We start from the raw sequence: 20,789 nt of genomic DNA on the forward strand, positions 1-20,789 counted from the left end.
ATGTAGTGTTTAGTTTACTATTTCTTTATGTGTGTATCACTGTCGTTTACTAAGCCACTGCCCTACTAGAAGCCGTTCAATCTCTCTCAATCTCTCTTTATTGAATAAAGGCGCAAAGTGATCTAGCCTACTCATCGAGCTCGCACACTGCTCTAGCTAAAAAGATAAGGAACTCTCAGACAGATGTCTTAACTAGTCTAAATACACGAGAGAGTAAATCTACTCACCTCTGAAAAACTTACTTGAACTGAATCCTATGTATTGTCTGTTAACTGCGCCGCTCCATCCGTGCATAAAGGAGAAGCTCCGCTTTCCAACGTGAACTTTTGGTCCACTGGATCACTAAAACAATGAATTCGACAGTGCTTTACGGAAAATGTCTTTCCTGACTACCTTATGAACTATATATATTTTCACTTGGGCATTATTCCTAATGTAACAAACACAGGCTACACAGCCCCACGCTCGTACCGAAAATCATGTGCATTGCAGTTTAGGTTTGTAGCGCTCGCCCTGGCTAACGTTGGACCAATGAAAAGGCAGAGTTGTAACAGTAGGCGGGGCCGTTTCGTGCCCTCACAACACGACAGGCGAGGAGTTGGCGTCTCTGCAATGCCATCGGCATTCGGCACTAGTAGTTGGGCACTGCTGTTCGTGCATGCCAACCGGGGCGACAGACTGGGGTAAATCCCGTGTCTACCCACTGTATTTGCACAGCTGTCACGGTATGAACTGGCTCTTCCATTTGCACTGCCCCTAACGATAGGCTATGAAAACGGATCGAGATTAGCAAAGGGGTAGCAGCCTATTTGAAGGCTAGGCTACACGGGCCCCATTTAGGTATGGAGAGTGGTGGATTTTAATGACAAACGGTTATTTATTCTGTATGGATGAAAAATAATATGAATATAATCGATTAAGCCATTACATTGCCACAGATATTAAGTTTACTTTGAACATCAATCCTCCTCAAGGACAACGAATATTATTTTCAGAACAGAACTGAAGATCTGGCCACACTCAAATGAACTTGCCTCAAGACTGGTTACAGAAATTGCATTAGGCAGACAGCAAACAACAAACACATTAAATGGAATCAGGGACAGGACAAACAAGTTCATCCCTATACCTTAACTGCAGTAAGGCCTAATGGACTGCAGACACACTACATCATGGCACAGGCGTGTCATGGCCTAGAAAATAGATTTCCACTTCAACTAACTGGCCCTTACTATGATGACAGGCCAGATATGGTTGTCGTAATCCAGCACTGCCAACTTGATTGGTTCCAGTACCAAGGGCGAGGGATGGGCAGAAAACTGACTGGCTGATCGAATCAATCTGTCTCATTTTAATACAGAGGAAGGAACTTTGTAATGAAGGAGTCGTCGGTGGAAATCCTTCACTTGTATCCATGTCACTGCATTGTGTATTTTATGTCCTTTATGTACCATGATCATGATACCAATTAAAGTTACAACTTGATTTAGAGGGTAAGCAACCTTTATATGAGCATAAATGAATTGTGCCAACTGCTATTATCCTGGCACAGCACAGCAGTATTCTAAATGTTTTTATTTTCCCGAGTGATGCAGCGGTATAAGGCACTGCATCTCAGTGCTAGAGGTGTTACTACAGACCCTGGTTTGATCACAACCGGTCGTGATCGGCAGTCCCATAGGGCGGTGCAAAATTGGCCCAGAGTGGTTAGGGGACGGTTTGGCCGGGGTAGGCCATCATTGTAAATAAGAATTTGCTCTTAACTGGCTTGCCTAGTTAAATAAAGGTTAAAAAAGCTATGTTCTGTGTGGTAAGGTGGTAGAATGTGGGGATAGAAGGCTAACACACACACACACAACCCTCTCTGTCTCTCTCCTCTCAGAACATCTGCTGTTTCGGTTCCTGAAACTAAACTAAAATCCAGCAAAATCCTGAAAAACATACCTACTGTATAAGTATTATCACTGCTGGGAGGTGAATACTGTTCAGAGGATATGAAAAACATACCTACTGTATAAGTATTATCACTGCTGGGAGGTGAATACTGTTCAGAGGATATGAAAAACATACCTACTGTATAAGTATTATCACTGCTGGGAGGTGAATACTGTTCAGAGGATATGAAAAACATACCTACTGTATAAGTATTATCACTGCTGGGAGGTGAATACTGTTCAGAGGATATGAAAAACATAAAACTGCACTCGCTTCAAAGGGACAGAAGGCCATGTATTGGTATGGTTCTGGATGGCTAGATTGCTAGCAACAATGACAAGAAACTGCCATGGGAAATCATAAGAGGCTCCTTTCAGCTCGTTCCATCTTGTTCTTGATACCATGTCTTGTTTTGAGGTGTTTTGACTGGTGCCACGTCTATGCTGATATGGCAAACAATTTTAGCGAGCTAGCTAACCAACAACTGTGACGATGTATTGAAGAGACAAGTGCTCATTGTGCAACTTGATTTATGTTTTCAATCAAAATTGGAGACTAAATATAGTTAACATGTTGTCAATCTAAGCCAACACAGTCTGTTTTGCCCTGTAGTTGAGCACTGCTCACGTGTCGGTTTTGTTGCTGAACAACCAACCCATCTATTAGTATTGTCACTGCTAGGCGATGAATAGTGTTCAGAGGTTGAGGTGATGTAAATCTGTCATCCCACTGTTCTGTCTATATGAACACTGTAAACCTCTGTGGTTTCTCACTCAGGCAGGCAGTGTGTTTCCACCTGAAGCTACAGAGCACAGACCCCCTCCATAGTAGCATTCTCTCCTCTCCTCTCTCCTCCTCTCCTCTCAGCTGGCTTACAGTTCATCCTGTAATTGCGGCTAGCTGTCATCAACAGCCCCCGACCAGCAGCTATATTTACTGGAGAGCCAACAAACAGACCCAGCAGCCTGGTAGAATCACTTAAAGGAGCCGCTCAGATTAGAAACCAGAGCCATGGGTAGAAGGATTAGAGTCAGGATTGGTCCCAGATCAGTCTGTAGTAGACCAACAGGGGTGTTGAGAGGTAGCATAATTTCTCTGGTATGCTATTAGGCTAGTGTCAGGTGATTGGGCTATGCAAGCCGGTCAAAAGAGACTGCTGTCTGGCAGTAGGGGAATGGGCTCTGGCAGCCCACCTCCCAATAGTTTTTACTAACCTCCTCCCGGTTTCCCCTCCCCTCCAGGCCGAGCTTTCCCTCTGGTCGTGACGAGGCAGAGGATCCTCCTTTTCTTGACGTAACGTGGCATTTAACTAACAGCCTCCTCTTCCTCGCTGGTTAGGCTAATTCACACAGCAGAAGGTAATGTTACGCGGGACCACCTCTCTAAGACATCTCAGCCGACACCCCTCACACACACACCCCTCTCTCACTCCCTTGCAACCGCAGCACTTGTGAACACTTACATGGGGAGACCCACTCGGACATACCACGTGACGGGGAGGCAGGGTTAGAGAAGGGTGACACATGAGGGTGAGAGTGGAAGTGGGACAGGGAGGGAGGGATCAGTGAGACAGGGAGGGAGGGCTCAGTGGGATGTGGAGGGTTAAGGAGGGAGGGCTCAGTGAGACAGGGAGTGTTAGAGAGGGAGGGATCAGTGGGACGGGGACGGTTAGGGAGGGAGGGCTCAGTGGGATGTGGAGGGTTAAGGAGGGAGGGATCAGTGAGACAGGGAGTGTTAGAGAGGGAGGGATCAGTGAGACAGGGAGGGAGGGCTCAGTGGGATGTGAAGGCTTAAGGAGGGAGGGATCAGTGAGACAGGGAGTGTTAGAGAGGGAGGGATCAGTGGGATGTGGAGGGTTAACGAGGGAGGAATCAGTGAGACAGGGAGTGTTAGAGAGGGAGGGATCAGTGGGACGGGGATGGTTGGGGAGGGAGGGATCAGTGGGATGGCGAGGGTTAAGGAGGGAGGAATCAGTGAGATAGGGAGTGTTAGAGAGGGAGGGATCAGTGGGACAGGGAGTGAGACAGTGGGAGTGGAGGGTTAGGAGGGAGGGAGGGATCAGTGAGACAGGGAGGGAGGGCTCAGTGGGATGTGGAGGCTTAAGAAGGGAGGGATCAGTGAGACAGGGAGTGTTAGAGAGGGAGGGATCAGTGGGACAGGGAGTGTTAGAGAGCGAGGGTTAAGGAGGGAGGGATCAGTGAGACAGGGAGTGTTAGAGAGGGAGGGATCAGTGGGATGTGGAGGGTTAAGGAAGGAGGAATCAGTGAGACAGGGAGTGTTAGAGAGGGAGGGATCAGTGGGACGGGGATGGTTGGGGAGGGAGGGATCAGTGGGATGGGGAGGGTTAAGGAGGGAGGAATCAGTGAGACAGGGAGTGTTGGAGAGGGAGGGATCAGTGGGAGGGGGGATGGTTGGGGGAGGGAGGGATCAGTGGGATGGGGAGGGTTAAGGAGGGAGGAATCAGTGAGACAGGGAGTGTTAGGGAGAGGGAGGGATCAGTGGGACGGGGACGTTAGGGAGGGAGGGATCAGTGGGATGGGGACGGTTAAGGAGGGAGGAATCAGTGAGACAGGGAGTGTTAAAGAGGGAGGGATCAGTGGGGATGGGGGGGGAGGGATCAGTGGGACAGGGAGGATTAGAGAGGGAGGGATCAGTGGGACAGGGAGGGTTAGGGAGGGAGGGATCAGTGAGACATGGAGTGTTAGAGAGGGAGGGATCAGTGAGACAGTGAGGGAGGCCTCAGTGGGATGTGGAGGCTTAAGGAGGGAGGGATCAGTGAGACAGGGAGTGTTAGAGACGGGGGGAGGGATCAGTGGGACAGGGAGTGTTAGAGAGATCAGTGGGAGGGTTAAGGGAGGGAGGGATCAGTGAGACAGGGAGTGTTAGGGAGGGATCAGGGAGGGATCAGTGGGATGTGGAGGGTTAAGGAAGGAGGAATCAGTGAGACAGGGAGTGTTAGAGAGGGAGGGATCAGTGGGACGGGGATGGTTGGGGAGGGAGGGATCAGTGGGATGGGGAGGGTTGGGAAGGAGGGAGGAATCAGTGAGACAGGGAGTGTTAGAGAGGGAGGGATCAGTGGGACGGGGACGGTTAGGGAGGGAGGGATCAGTGGGATGGGGACGGTTAAGGAAGGAGGAATCAGTGAGACAGGGAGTGTTAAAGAGGGAGGGATCAGTGGGACGGGGGGAGGGATCAGTGGGACAGGGAGGATTAGAGAGGGAGGGATCAGTGGGACGGGGATGGTTGGGGAGGGAGGGATCAGTGGGATGGGGAGGGTTAAGGAGGGAGGAATCAGTGAGACAGGGAGTGTTAGAGAGGGAGGGATCAGTGGGACGGGGGGGGATCAGTGGGTTAGGGAGGGGAGGGGATCAGTGGGATGGGGAGGGTTAAGGAGGAAGGAATCAGTGAGACAGGGAGTGTTAGGGAGGGAGGGATCAGTGGGAGGGAGGGGGGAGGGGGATCAGTGGGACAGGGAGGATTAGAGAGGGAGGGATCAGTGGGACAGGGAGGGTTAGGGAGGGAGGGATCAGTGAGACAGGGAGTGTTAGGGAGGGAGGGATCAGTGAGACAGGGAGTGTTAGGGAGGGAGGGATCAGTGAGACAGGGAGGGTTAGGGAGGGAGGGATCAGTGGGCAGGGAGGATTAGAGAGGGAGACAGGCAGTGTTAGGGAGGGAGGGATCAGTGAGACAGTGAGTGTTAGGGAGGGAGGGATCAGTGGGATGTGGAGGGTTAAGGAGGGAGGGATCAGTGAGACAGGGAGTGTTAGAGAGGGAGGGATCAGTGAGACAGGGAGGGTTAGGGAAGGAGGGATCAGTGGGACAGGGAGGGAGAGGGATCAGTGGGACAGGGAGGATTAGAGTGTTAGGGAGGGAGGGATCAGTGGGACAGGGAGGGTTAGGGAGGGAGGGATCAGCGAGACAGGGAGTGTTAGGGAGGGAGGGATCAGTGGGATGTGGAGGGTTAAGGAGGGAGGGATCAGTGAGACAGGGAGTGTTAGAGAGGGAGGGATCAGTGAGACAGGGAGGGTTAGGGAAGGAGGGATCAGTGGGACGGGGGAGGGATCAGTGGGACAGGGAGGATTAGAGAGGGAGGGATCAGTGGGACAGGGAGGGTTAGGGAGGGAGGGATCAGTGAGACAGGGAGTGTTAGGGAGGGAGGGATCAGCGAGACAGGGAGTGTTAGGGAGGGATCAGTGAGACAGGGAGTGTTAGGGAGGGAGGGATCAGTGGGACAGGGAGGGAGGGATCAGTGAGACAGAGAGTGTTAGGGGGGAGGGCTCTGTGAAATATGCAGATTGCTGTTGAGTCTATGGTTACATTTACACCCTACTAGACACCATAGTAATGGAGGCCATGTACAGCATTGTCTCAGGGCAATTCTACCACCCTGGAAATTGCCTGGTTCATTGTAAGTATGAGGGAATACCTCCTTGAGTCCTTTAGCACTGAACCACTTCTACTGTGAAGAGTGAAGTGTGTGTAGGCCAATGTGGATGGTGGGGGGTCTAGCCCTTGCGGCCTTTAAAATGACTTTGAGACTTCACGCAACCATATGGCTGTTCTGTGTATGTTTTCTTTTTGGGTGGGTAGCAGTGAGACAGACACTGCTGTTCAGCCTCAGTCAGACGTGGGCAGATTATAGGGCTGTCATGCCCTGTAGCACAGTTCCTTTGGTGATAATGACAGGGCTTTGACTGCTGCAGCTAGGCCTACGTCCAGCCCCCAAGCACCAGCTTTACTGTGGGCTGGTAGGAAAGGAACCTGTTGGCGCCAGGTGTTCCTCTATGACACACAACCCACCAGCCCTAAGCTACCTACAAGGCCAGAACCTTATAAAAGGGATCCACCCATCACAGAATGTTCTACCCATCACAAATGATATTTCTATGGTCATCTCTCTCCCTCCCCCCAGACTGTGCAGAGAGAGAAAAAAGAGATGGGGGGGGGCATCTCACTGTCTCCAAGCTTGTGACATACTGTAGTTCCATAGAAAATCCATTCAAAGTTTTATTTGAACTGCACTGACTGTGTCATAACAACGTGACTTGTTGTGTCAGTGAAACATCTCACAAGCGTATGACTTACAGCTCCATAGAAAATTAAACATTCTACTCCCCGTTTTTTCCCCAATCCATTTTTTTTAAATTTCTCTCTACTTGTTCTGCTTCTGTAGAAAGACAAACAAAGACTTGTGTTTGTGGAAGAAAGCCTTGTGGAAGCTTGTTCAGGCTAAACAGGTCAATGGATGCAACTTTCATCAACAGAGAGAGGAAAACGCATAGTAATATGGTAGCTAGGACTAGGCTGCCACTAACGTGAACACAAGGCAATGTTTCCCATTCCCCTGCCCCCCATTGTTTCCCATTCCCCTGCCCCCATACACAGAACAGACAGTCAACATTTTTTTGGTAGGTTAGAGTCTGTAGGTGAGAGGGTAGAAGTTCAACTTGGCTTCGACACCAGCCCTTTGGCAGAAAGAGAGAGAGAGAAAGAGACAGAGTGTGTGTGTTCTCTGGGCCTGGAGTGGTGTGTCATGAGCTGACTTGACCTAGGACTGACTCAATATACCCTCTTCAACTCCTCCCATCCTCCTCCCTCTCTTCCCTACCCTCCTCCTGTCCTCCTCCCCTCTCATCCTCCTCCTCCTCCTGCTCTTCCCCTCTCCTCTTCTCAATCCCTCCTCCCTCTCCTCCTTCCCCCCTCCTCCTCTTCTCCTCCTCCTCCCCTTCTACTCCTCCTCCCATCCCCCTCCTTCTCTTTCCCCTCCCCCTCACCCCCTTCTCTTCCTCCACTTGTCTTCCCTTCCTCCTCTCCTCTTCCCCTTCTCCAACCACCACAGGGCTTACAAGGCCTGACCTCTGTCTGTTTGTAAACACACACCTTCAAACACACACTCACTCTCCAAAAATGTAAGGACAAACATACCATGCAACAAAGCACACATTCCTCACGATGTTCTAAATCATGTCCATGGGATTGAGAGTACAAGAGGCAGCGTGGTATGGAATCTTCTTCTTCTTTTTACCACAAAGTATAAGCCACTCAGTAAACATTAGTGTCTTGTGCCATTGTTCCTCAGTATTGGGATACTGGTACTAGTTGTGCCAGACAGTTCCACACACAGAACCCTAACTGTTCCTCTCAGTTGTCAGATGCCCAAAACATCAGCGCTCTCTGATTCATTTCCAGGGCAAACCAAACCATGCCACTCGGAGGCACAATGTTATGATTGAATGCATTGTGTTGAGACACTGGCAGACTTCATAATGTTGAGACCCTGCTTCAGATCCAGAGACTTCATAATGTTGAGACCCTGCTTCAGATCCAGAGACTTCATAATGTTGAGACCCTGCTTCAGATCCAGAGACTTCATGATGTTGAGACCCTGCTTCAAATCCAGACTTCATAATGTTGAGACCCTGCTTCAGATCCAGAGACTTCATAATGTTGAGACCCTGCTTCAGATCCAGAGACTTCATAATGTTGAGACCCTGCTTCAGATCCAGAGACTTCATAATGTTGAGACCCTGCTTCAGATCCAGAGACTTCATGATGTTGAGACCCTGCTTCAGATCCAGACTTCATAATGTTGAGACCCTGCTTCAGATCCAGAGACTTCATAATGTTGAGACCCTGCTTCAGATCCAGACTTCATAATGTTGAGACCCTGCTTCAGATCCAGACTTCATAATGTTGAGACCCTGCTTCAGATCCAGAGACTTCATGATGTTGAGACCCTGCTTCAGATCCAGACTTCATAATGTTGAGACCCTGCTTCAGATCCAGAGACTTCCTAATGTTGAGACCCTGCTTCAGATCCAGAGACTTCATAATGTTGAGACCCTGCTTCAGATCCAGAGACTTCATGATGTTGAGACCCTGCTTCAGATCCAGACTTCATAATGTTGAGACCCTGCTTCAGATCCAGAGACTTCATAATGTTGAGACCCTGCTTCAGATCCAGACTTCATAATGTTGAGACCATGAGTCTGTGAGAGGAATCATGTATCCTTTGCTCCCTCCTCCTTCCCCTCGTCAATCATTACAGAGAGAGGTAGGAAGGGAGGGAGGGAGGGTGTGTATGTGCATACATGTGCGTGTGTGTATGCGGGGTGTGTGTGTGTTTCCTGTGTAATACAGTACTACCTCAGTGGGCTCAGCAAGGCCCCTGTCAGGATACAGTTTCCTGGGTAGCAGTAACACAAGGCAACAAGACATGTCTCGACAAGGAGAGGCACAGAGAATAAATGGATTTGTGAAACTCAAACCTGCTTCTTGCGTCGCTGACCCTGCCTGAGTCGCTGCATATCACAAGTTCTAGCACGCACACACACACGCACACACACAACTTACTGGCTCTTGTTGGCTTCAGTAGTACACACACTGAGATACCTTGTGGTTCACAGTGATATATTTGTCCTCCTTTAACCCTGCAGGCTGTTGCAAGAAAGCTGCTGTGTGTACTGTAGTGGGCCATTTTCTATAGGTGTCAACATGGTGGTTCCCCCGGGCAGCTGTGTCACGTCGAGTAGTGTTTCACAGATGCACCGCAGCAGGGGTTGAGTTCATTGAACTTCATTCTAGCAATGCCCTCTGGCAAATGTAGAGGCTGGTCTTAGGGCACAGGTGAACAAGGCAAATCAAAGCTTGCCTTGACTGTAAAGGGCACACTGGACTACACCTGTTTTGTATGGAAGGTGTGATATAAATAAAAATGTATTTGAAGTATGTGGAGCTGTGCAGCTCACGTATCATTGTGGACGCAATAACCTGCAACAGAGGATCTACACCCTGCATGCACCACTCTGCCTGATCAAGGAAGTGATGACCGTGGAGACGAGGACTGTGGAAGCAAGGACCGCGAAAACGAGGACCGTGAAAGCGAGGACCACGGAAGTGAGGACCGTGGAAGCGAGGACCACGGAAGTGAGGACCGTGGAAGCACAACGAGGCATCTGATTCGAGGAGAGACGACTAGACCAGGTAGTGAAACAGTACTACAGGACCCAGATACACTACTACTGTATAGGCCGGCAAGGGGCTTTCATAAACTTCCCTCCTCTCACTGTAGTACCTTTCTTTGGGTTTTCTGCCCCTCTTGACCCAGTTTCCCAAACACTGATTTATTTAAACTCTCCACCCCTGCTAACACTAGCTCTTCATCTCGGTCCACCTCGTACTCCTTCTCGGTTACATCATTTCCGGTCGGAACTCACAACCATGGCTCTTTGGGACATACAGGCTCAACACTTTCCTCAGCCTTCTCACAGGCAGCTAGTCCTTTGAATAACTTATGAAGCTCACTCAAAGAAAAAAAGAGAAAGGCATCCATTGTGTGTTATTTTAGTCACAATTGTGCTGTTGTGCTGATGCCTTTTTATTTTTTTATTTTACAGTGCCTTCAGAAAGTATTCATACTCCTTGATTAGTCCACATTTTCCACATTGAATTCAGCCTGAATTCATTTTTTTGCTAGATTTTCTTCTAACCCATCTACACACAATACCCCATAATGACAAAGTGAAAACAAGTTTTTATAAATGTTTGCACATTTATTGAAAATTAAATATATAAATATCTAATTTACATACTGTAAGTAATCACACCCTTGAGTCAATACTTTGTAGAAGCATATTTAGCAGCAATCACAGCTTTGATATGCCTTGGTTGTCTGTATCAGCTTTGATATGCCTTGGTTATGTCTGTATCAGCTTTGATATGCCTTGGTTATGTCTGTATCAGCTTTGATATGCCTTGGTTATGTCTGTATCAGCTTTGATATGCCTTGGTTATGTCTGTATCAGCTTTGATATGCCTTGGTTATGTCTGTATCAGCTTTGATATGCCTTGATTATGTCTGTATCAGCTTTGATATGCCTTGGTTATGTCTGTATCAGCTTTGATATGCCTTGGTTATGTCTGTATCAGCTTTGATATGCCTTGGTTATGTCTGTATCAGCTTTGATATGCCTTGGTTATGTCTGTATCAGCTTTGATATGCCTTGGGTATGTCTGTATCAGCTTTGCACATCTAGATTTGGGGATTTTCTCCCATTCCTCCTAACAGATTTTCTCAAAAGCTGTTAAATTAGATTGGGAGGGGCCACCATCAGCAATCTTCAAGTCCTTCCACAGATGTTCAATGGGATTCAAGTCTGGACTTTGTCAGGGCCACTCAAGGACTTCACATTTTTGTTCTGAAGTCATTCCAGCGTTGCTTTGGCTGTATGCTTGGGGTCATTGTCCGATTGGAACGTAAATCTTCACCCCCAGTCTAAGGTCATTTGCACTCTGAAGCAGGTTCTCATCAATGATTTACATTTATTTGGCACCATTCCTTGTTCCCTCTATCCTTACTAATCTCCCAGTCCCTGCCACAGAAAAGCATCCAAATAGCATTATGCTGCCACCACCATGTTTCAAGGTAGAGATGATGTTAGACAGGTGATGAGCTGTGCCTGGTTTTCTCAAGACATATCGCTTTACATTCAGGCCAAAGAGTTCAGTTTTTGTCTCATCAGACCACAGAATCTTTTGCCTTATGCTCTCAGAGTCATTCACATGCCTTTTTGCAAACTCCTGGCGTGCTGTCATGGGACTTTTTCTCAGGAGTGGCTTCCATCTGGACCACTCTCCCATAAAGCCCAGATTGGTGAAGTGCTGTAGAGACGGTTGCCCTTCTGGCAGGTTTTCCTGTCTCAGTTCTGTCAGTGTAGTCATTGGGTTCTTGGTCACCTCCCTGACCAAGGACCTTCTTGCCCGGTTGCTCAGTTTGGTCGGATAGCCAGCTCTAGGCAGAGTTAGGGTCGTTTCATTTTTTTTCAATTTGCCAATAATGGAGACCACTGTGCTCTTGGAAACTTTTAACACTAGAAATAGTTTTATACTATTCCCCAGATATATGCCTCCTCACAATTCTCTCTCGGAGATCTACAAACAGTTCCTTGGACTTCATGGTATCGTTTCTGTTCTGACATGCACTGTCAACTGTGGGACTTTACAATTTAATTTGTATTTGTATTTATTATGGATCCCCATTAGCTGCTGCCAAGACCCTCAGACCCCTACTCTACTACCACAAATTCACAACACAAAATCCATGCGTAAGTGTGTAGAGTGCCTGTTATCGTGTGTTTGTATGCATGTGCCTGTGCCTATGTTTGTGTTGCTTCACAGTCCCCGCTGTTCCATAAGGTGTATTTGTATCTGTTTTTTAAATCTAATTTTACTGCTTGCATGAGTTACTTGATGTGGAATAGAGTTCCATGTAGTCATGGCTCTATGTAGTACTGTGTGCCTCCCATAGTCTGTTCTGAACTTGGGGACTGTGAAGAGACCTCTGGTGGTATGTCTTGTGGGGTATAGGCAGAGTTGCAAAGAAAATGCCATATCTCAGACTGGCCAATAAAAATAAAAGATTAAGATGGGCAAAAGAACACAGACACCGGACAGAGGAACTCTGCCTAGAAGGCCAGCATCCCAGAGTCGCCTCTTCACTGTTGACATTGAGACTGGTGTTTTGCGGGTATTATTTAATGAAGCTGCCAGTTGAGGACTTGTGAGGCATCTGTTTATCAAACTAGACACTCTAATGTACTCGTGCTCTTGCTCAGTTGAGCACCGGGGCCTCCCACTCCTCTTTCTATTCTGGTTAGAGACCGTTTGTGCTGTTCTGTGAAGGGAGTAGTGCACAGTATTGTACGAGATCTTCAGTTTCTTGGCAATTTCTCGCATGGAATAGTCTTCATTTCTCAGAACAAGAATAGACTGACGAGTTTGAAAAGAAAGTCTTAAATCGAACCCACAAATGCTGATGCTCTAGATACTCAACTAGTCTAAATCTGGCCAGTTTTATTGCTCCTTTAAATCAGGACAACAGTTTACAGCTGTGCTAACATAATTGCAAAAGGGTTTTCTAATGATCAATTAGCCATTTAAAAATTATAAACTTGGATTAGCTAACACAACGTGCCATTGGAACACAGGAGTGATGGTTGCTAATAATGGGCCTCTGTACGCCTATGTAGATATTCCATAAAATTACATTTTTTTTTAAATGAAGCCTTTTCCAGCTACAATAGTCATTGACAACATTACCAATGTCTACCCTGTATTTCTGATCAATTTAATGTTATTTTAATGCTTTTCTTTAAAAAAAACAAGGACATTTCTAAGTGACCCCAAACTTTTGAACGGTAGTGTATATACATACATACCAGTTAGGGAGAATCAAAAGTAAAATGGCATGGGGCCACCATTTATTTTGTTATGTTTGAGTCACGGTATAAGGCATCGCAAAATGTGTAGAACTGCAGAAAATCGCTTAAAACCCGAAATGTTGTCTGCGGCAAAGAGGACCTCTAAAATGTTCCTTCAGCAACTGCGATATTGGCCAAGCCCACTTCGACACCCCCGCCACGACCACCTGCGTTCAGCAGGGCACACCATAGAACGACACTTTATAAAAGTCCAGGTAGTATCTCCTTATTTTGGCAGAAAATGATTTGTTTCTGGCCATTTTGAGCCTGTAATTGAACCCACAAATGCTGATGCTCCAGATACTCAACTAGTCTAAAAAAGCAAAAAAATGGGCCTTCTTTAATCAGGACAACAGTTTTTAGCTGTGCTAACGTAATTGAAAAAGGGTTTTCCAATGATCAATTAGCCATTTGAAATGATAAACTTGGATTATCTAACACAACGTGCCATTGGAACACAAGAGTGATGGTTGCTGATAATGGGCCTCTGTATGCCTATGTAGATATTCCATTAAAAATCAGCCGTTTCCAGCTACAATAGTCATTTATAACATTAACAATGTCTGCACTGTATTTCTGATCAATTTTAAGTTATTTTAATGGACCAAAAATGTGCTTTTCTTCCAAAAACAAGGACAATTCTAAGTGTCCCCAAACTTTTGAACGATAGTGTATGTTTTTCCAGCAACAGACTCTGATCGAATGTCAAAAGCCGTACTGAAGTCTAACAAAATAGCCACAGGTGGACTCCAAACAAGTTGCAGTGACATCTCAAGGATGATCAAAGGAAATTGGATGCACCTGAGCTCAATTTGGAGTGTCATAGAAAAGGGGTGTGAATCAAGTCGGAAGTTTACATACACCTAAGCCGAATACATTTAAATTCAGTTTCCACAACTCCTGACATTTAATCCTAGTAAACATTCCTTGTCTTTGGTCAGTTAGTATCACCACTTTATTTTAAGAATGTGAAATGTCAGAATAATAGTAGAGAGAATGATTTATTTCAGCTTTTATTTCTTTCATCACATTCCCAGTGGGTCAGAAGTTTACAGACACTCAATTGGTATTTGGTAGCATTACCTTTAAATTGCTTAATATGGGTCAAATGTTTTGGGTAGTCTTCCACAAGCTTCCCACAATACGTTGGGTGAATTTTGGCCCATTCCTCCTGACAGAGCTGGTGTAACTGAGTCAGGTTTGTAGGCCTCCTTGCTTGCACACACTTTTTCAGTTCTGCCCACACATTTTCTATAGGATTGAGGTCAGGGCTTAAACAATACCTTGACTTTGTTGTCCTTAAGCCATTTTGACAAGACTTTGGAAGTATGCTTTGGGTCATTGTCCATTTGGAAGACCCATTTGTTACCAAGCTTTAACTTCCTGACTGATATCTTGAGATGTTGCTTCAATATACCCACATCATTTTCCTGCCTCATGATGTCATCTATTTTGTGAAGTGCACCAGTCCCTCCTGCAGCAAAACACACCCACAACATGATGCTGCCACCCCCGTGCTTCACGGTTGGGATGATGTTCTTCGGCTTGCAAGCCTCCCCCTTTTTCCTCCAAACATAACGATGGTCATTATGGCCAAACAGTTCTATTTTTGTTTAATCAGACCAGAGGACATTTCTCCAAAAAGTATGATCTTTGTCCCCATGTGCAGATGCAAACCGTAGTCTGGCTTTTTTATGGCGGTTTTGGAGCAGTGGCTTCTTCCTTGCTGAGCGGCCTTTCAGGTTATGTCGATATAGGACTCGTTTTACTGTGGACATAGATACTTTTGTACCTGTTTCCTCCAGCATCTTCACAAGGTCCTTTGCTGTTGTTCTGGGATTGATTTGCACCTTTCGCTCCAAAGTAGGTTCATCTCTAGGAGACAGAACGTATCTCCTTCCTGAGTGGTATGACGGCTGCATGGTCCCATGGTGTTTATACTTGCGTACTATTGTTTGTACAGATGAACGTGGCACCTTCAGGCGTTTGGAAATTGCTCGCAAGGATGAACCAGACTTGTGGAGGTTTACAATTTTTTTTCTGAGGTCTTGGCTGATTTATTTTGATTTTCCCATGGTGTCAAGCAAAGAGGTACTGAGTTTGAAGGTAGGCCTTGAAATACATCCACAGGTACACCTCCAATTGACTCTAATGATGTCAATTAGCCTATCAGAAGCTTCTAAAGCCATGACATCATTTTCTGGAAATTTCCAAGCTGTCTAAAGGCACAGTCAACTTAGTGTATGTAAACTTCTGACCTACTGGAATTGTGATCCAGTGAATTATAAGTGAAATAATCTGTCTGTAAACAATTGTTGGAAAAATGACTTGTGTCATGCACAAAGTAGATGTCCTAACCGACTTGCCACAACTATAGTTTGTTAACAAGAAATTTGTGGAGTGGTTGAAAATGAGTTTTATTGACTCCAAACTTAAGTGTATGTAAACTTCCAACTTTAACTGTCAATGAGATATTTCTGTATATTATTTTCAATACATTTGCAAACATTTCTAAAACAGGTTTTTAACATTGTCATTATGGGGTATTGTTTGTAGATGGGTGAGAAAATTGTTTTGAATTCAGACTGTAACACAACAAAATGTGGAATAAGTCAAGGGGTATGAATACTTTCTGAATGTACTTTACATAAGCCTTCCTCATGGTGACTACCACTGATTAATTGGCCCCTTACCATACAGTTTTCATTTTATTTATTTGACCTTTATTTAACTAGGCAAGTCAGTTAAGAACAAACTCTTATTTTCAATGATGGCCTAGGAACAGTGGGTTAACTGCCTGTTCAGGTGCAGAATGACAGATTTGTACCTTGTCAGCTCGGGGGTTTGAACTTTTAACCTTCCGGTTACTAGTCCAACGCTCTAACCACTAGGCTACCCTGCCGCCCCAGTTACACATGCACACACACCATAGGAACACTAACACACACACACATACAAACTGGACCCTATCCACACATTTCTTTTGATTAAATTAGGTTCAAATGAAAAGATAATAATAATAATAACAACAATTATGAGCCTTATAAAGAAGCCTACCCACCTTACAACGTTAAGTTGAGCTGTGTTGTAAGCTGTATTGTTAAGTTGAGCTGTGTTGTAAGCTGTATTGTTAAGTTGAGCTGTGTTGTAAGCTGTATTGTTAAGTTGAGCTGTGTTGTAAGCTGTATTGTAAAGTTGAGCCGTGTTGTAAGCTGTATTGTAAAGTTGAGCCGTGTTGTAAGCTGTATTGTAAAGTTGAGCTGTGTTGTAAGCTGTATTGTTAAGTTGAGCTGTGTTGTAAGCTGTATTGTAAATTGAGCTGTGTTGTAAGCTGTATTGTTAAGTTGAGCTGTGTTGTAAGCTGTATTGTTAAGTTGAGCTGTGTTGTAAGCTGTATTGTTAAGTTGAGCTGTGTTGTAAGCTGTATTGTTAAGTTGAGCTGTGTTGTAAGCTGTATTGTTAAGTTGAGCTGTGTTGTAAGCTGTATTGTAAAGTTGAGCTGTGTTGTAAGCTGTATTGTAAAGTTGAGCTGTGTTGTAAGCTGTATTGTAAAGTTGAGCTGTGTTGTAAGCTGTATTGTAAATTGAGCTGTGTTGTAAGCTGTATTGTTAAGTTGAGCTGTGTTGTAAGCTGTATTGTTAAGTTTAGCTGTGTTGTAAGCTGTATTGTAAAGTTGAGCTGTGTTGTAAGCTGTATTGTAAAGTTGAGCTGTGTTGTAAGCTGTATTGTTAAGTTGAGCTGTGTTGTAAGCTGTATTGTTAAGTTTAGCTGTGTTGTAAGCTGTATTGTAAAGTTGAGCTGTGTTGTAAGCTGTATTGTAAATTGAGCTGTGTTGTAAACTGTATTGTTAAGTTGAGCTGTGTTGTAAGCTGTATTGTAAAGTTGAGCTGTGTTGTAAGCTGTATTGTAAATTGAGCTGTATTCTAAAGTTAAGCTGTATTGTATCTCTGATGAAATAGAATATTGATTTAGGAGCACATCTTTCAGGTTTGTTTGGGGGGTTTTAATTCAAGAGAAACTGTGAGTGAGAAAAAGAAAGAAAGAAAGTGAGAAGTGAAAGAGAGAGGGAGCTCTGAGCCACTGTTCATTATTTATCCCTCTATAGTAGTACAGAATTCTGACAGTTCTGCTGCCACACTCACCACTGCAGGGAAAAGTACCGCCTTAGTCATCATTTACTCTATGGCAGCCTAGGCATGACGAGTCAAATAAATCCATTATTTGTTTACACAGAGGGGTAAGAGCACTCCTGTATTGTAAGGCTCCCCTGTCCTCTCCCTCTCACCATCCTTCTCCCTCTCCCATAAGACAGAACAGGACAATACCTCTGGTAGTAAGCATACTGTTGCATTATGGTGGGAACAAGATGGTCATTACCCCTGGAAGTAACTGTATCATTACAGAATGGGAAAGGGTATACCTAACTGAATGCATTCAACTGAAATGTGTCTTACACACTCTGAATCAGAGAGGTGTGGGGGGCTGCCTTAATCGACATCCACTTCTTCGGCACCCGGGGAACAGTGGGTTAACTGCCTTGCTCAGGAGCAGAATGACAGATTTGTACCTTGTCAGCTAGGGATTTGACATAGCAAGCTTTCGGTTACTGGCCCAACGCTCTAACCGTGGCTACCTGCCACCCCACTAGGCTACCTGGAGACAAGATGGTCATTTATGTAGTGAATTTAGTCTCTCACATACAAATTGCATTTAGAGCAAAGTTAATAAAATCTTTGAATATTATTCGCATTGAAAATACTACCATATATACTGTATAGGTCTGAGCCTAAATCCAAAGAGCCAATTAAATTGAAACGGTAAGCGATCTATACTGAAACCTTCAATAGAGGAGAGCCAAGAATAAATGCATCTGTCTGATTGGACGCTCTGTTGCAGAGTGAAATGTGGAAGAGTCTACTCTGAGTATACCTCCTGAATGCGCGTGTGTGTGTATGCGTGTTTGCGCGTGTGTGTGTGTGTGCGTGTTTGCGCGTGTGTGTGTATGCGTGTTTGCGCGTGTGTGTGTATGCGTGTTTGCGCGTGTGTGTGTGCGTGCGTGCGTGTGTGTGTTTCTGCTCACAAGGAAAGAAGGTCAATTACCATTGACTCGTTTAATTTTGTGTAAAGTGGTTCAACCAACCTAGACATTATCATACATGAAAGAACTGACACAATGCACAATATGAATCTACGAGTACCCTGCATGCTGTTTATAATGGATTGTATGTATGCTTCTAAAAATACTATTGCAACTGAACTGACTATTATAATGTCCTTTTTATATATTACCATAATAAACATTGTAATGGTAAACTAGTTTGCATATGAGTTTTCGAAAGCTGAAGTGGAATGGATCCTATCGAATGGATGGAAGACTTAAGCAAGAGAAAATCATTTCACCAGCTGTCAGTACAGTTGTTTTACTCTCCCTGGACGACTGTCCAAAAAACCCATTCACTTTATTATTCAATTCTCCTACCATCATAGTGGAAAGTCAAATTCTATGCATGTTGTGATTATATTGGGTTTTTATAAAAACAAGACAGTAAAATAAATGACCAGTTAAAATACTCTCTTGTGGTACATAATGTTTGGTTAAAACATATGTGAGTTATACAAGAACACCCACACAAGACTCTGAGGCTCTCTCTGCTGCCTACTAAAAAAACAAGCAGACTGAGGCTTTCTCTGCTGCCTACTAAAAAAACAAGCAGACTGAGGCTTTCTCTGCTGCCTACTAAAAAAACAAGCAGACTGAGACTCTCTCTGCTACCTACTAAAAAAACAAGCAGACTGAGGCTTTCTCTGCTGCCTACTAAAAAAACAAGCAGACTGAGGCTTTCTCTGCTGCCTACTAAAAAAACAAGCAGACTGAGACTCTCTCTGCTACCTACTAAAAAAACAAGCAGACTGAAGCTCTCTCTGCTGCCTACTAAAAAAACAAGCAGACTGAGACTCTCTCTGCTACCTACTAAAAAAACAAGCTGACTGAGGCTCTCTCTGCTGCCTACTAAAAAACAAGCAAACTGAGGCTCTCTCTGCTGCCTACTAAAAAAACAAGCAGACTTTGAGGCTCTCTCTGCTGCCTACTAAAAAAACAAGCAGCATAGAGACGCTGCAGAAAGGGAATTATGCAAAACCAATACATTTGAACCTCTATGTAACCTTAAAAAATGTACTTCTCATTTACTGGTTATTCACTGGTCAATATGATCATGCAGGCATGAAACCATCCAACATAACGTTGTCAAAGTCACCTCAGCCCAAAGACACACTGAACTGAACCTATTTTTCCACACTACACAGATCTTTAGTGTCAGTCACCACGTCTACATCAGTGTGTGTCCTGCCCACCCAGCCATGGCCCCAATGCCCCTCTGTCTGTCCCCTTCATGGTGCCAGTCTCAACCCCTTACAGTCCAGTGTGTTGACCCATGAAGCACCAGGAGCACCCATCCATCCTACCATCATAGAAGGTACAGTGCCCACCCAGCCATGGCCCCAATGCCCCTCCACCTGTTTCCTTCATGGTGCCTCCCCCACCCTCTTGACCCCATGTAGCACAACCCACCCACCCACCCATCCCTCTAACCATCCATCCATCCACCCACCCATCCAACCTTTCCATCCACCCACCCATCCACCCACCCAACCCTCTAACCATCCACCCACCCATCCCTCCTACCATCATAGATGAAGACGTCCTCCATCTCCTCACGCATCACTTCATTTAGGTCATCCTGGTCCTCTCCAATGTCGGCAAAAGCCATCACTTATTTTCCCCTCGTCTTTTTTTCCCTTCTATTTTTCTTCTCTGGGTGGTTAAGGATCGGTTGGTTTGTTTCTGGGTGACTCCAGTGTAAAATTGAATCAGCGTTGTGTGGCCTCTTCTTCCTGCTCCAGGCGATGGCTGGCCGCTCCCTGTCAGGAATCAGATCCAGCCTGAGCAGAGAAGCCAGGCAGGCAGACAATGACTGTGAGCTGCTCTTCTTCTGACTGATCACTCACACACTGCACCAGGGCGAGTGTGTGTGTGGGGATGGATGGACGGGAGTGTGTGTGGAGACTGACGGACGGAGGGGAGTGTGTGAGAGAGTGTGTGTGGGAAGCCCTCACGACTACCACAACCAAGTTTCATCAACACAAATGATTTCATAATTTCCTTTGTGAAACCGAGAGAGAGAGTGTTGGAGTTCAAGTACACTTGTGTGTGTGTGTGTGTGTGGAGCACTGAACATGCAGGAGCACTGTTCAGTGAGTCAGCCCAAGTGTCTGCTGATTAGCTGGCATAATTAGCTGCTTTATTTTGGGACAGCGGGGACATGAGGTGCTAGGTCCCTCTGCCTCTAGTGTGTGCGTTTGCGTGTGCGTACGTGTGTGTCTGTCTCGGCTTGTCGTTGCCTCACGGCTCACCGGAGGTGATCATGGGATTGCTAACTCTTCTTCTTCACTTGGCCCTCAGCATCTAAAGGGGCCGCAGAGATGTGGGCGGGCGGCGGTGGCTGCTGGCAATGTTATTATACTTCCAACATGCATATTCAAATCAACAGATACTGTGCTGTGATTACCTAAGGTCGTACAGTATGCACTGCAGCA

General features: G+C 45.6%; 1 protein-coding gene across 4 annotated transcripts in view; it reads right to left on the bottom strand.

The window, feature by feature from the left end:
- LOC112235205 (rho family-interacting cell polarization regulator 2-like) overlaps nucleotides 1-20,298 on the bottom strand; it is an 88,575-nt gene extending 68,277 nt beyond the window's left edge. For 2 of the 4 annotated variants that reach the window (XM_042295308.1, XM_042295307.1), the window contains exon 1: nucleotides 19,879-20,298. In XM_042295308.1, the coding sequence (XP_042151242.1) occupies nucleotides 19,879-19,963 (85 nt within the window). In that variant the 5' untranslated portion in view covers nucleotides 19,964-20,298. Of the gene's footprint in view, nucleotides 1-227; nucleotides 493-19,878 lie in introns of those variants that run through there. The other 2 variants (XM_042295310.1, XM_042295309.1) reach the window with 2 other exon arrangements.
- Nucleotides 20,299-20,789: the final 491 nt, after the last annotated feature.

The sequence above is a fragment of the Oncorhynchus tshawytscha genome, linkage group LG13 (assembly GCF_018296145.1).
Source record: "Oncorhynchus tshawytscha isolate Ot180627B linkage group LG13, Otsh_v2.0, whole genome shotgun sequence".
Taxonomy (NCBI): Eukaryota; Metazoa; Chordata; class Actinopteri; order Salmoniformes; family Salmonidae; genus Oncorhynchus; species Oncorhynchus tshawytscha.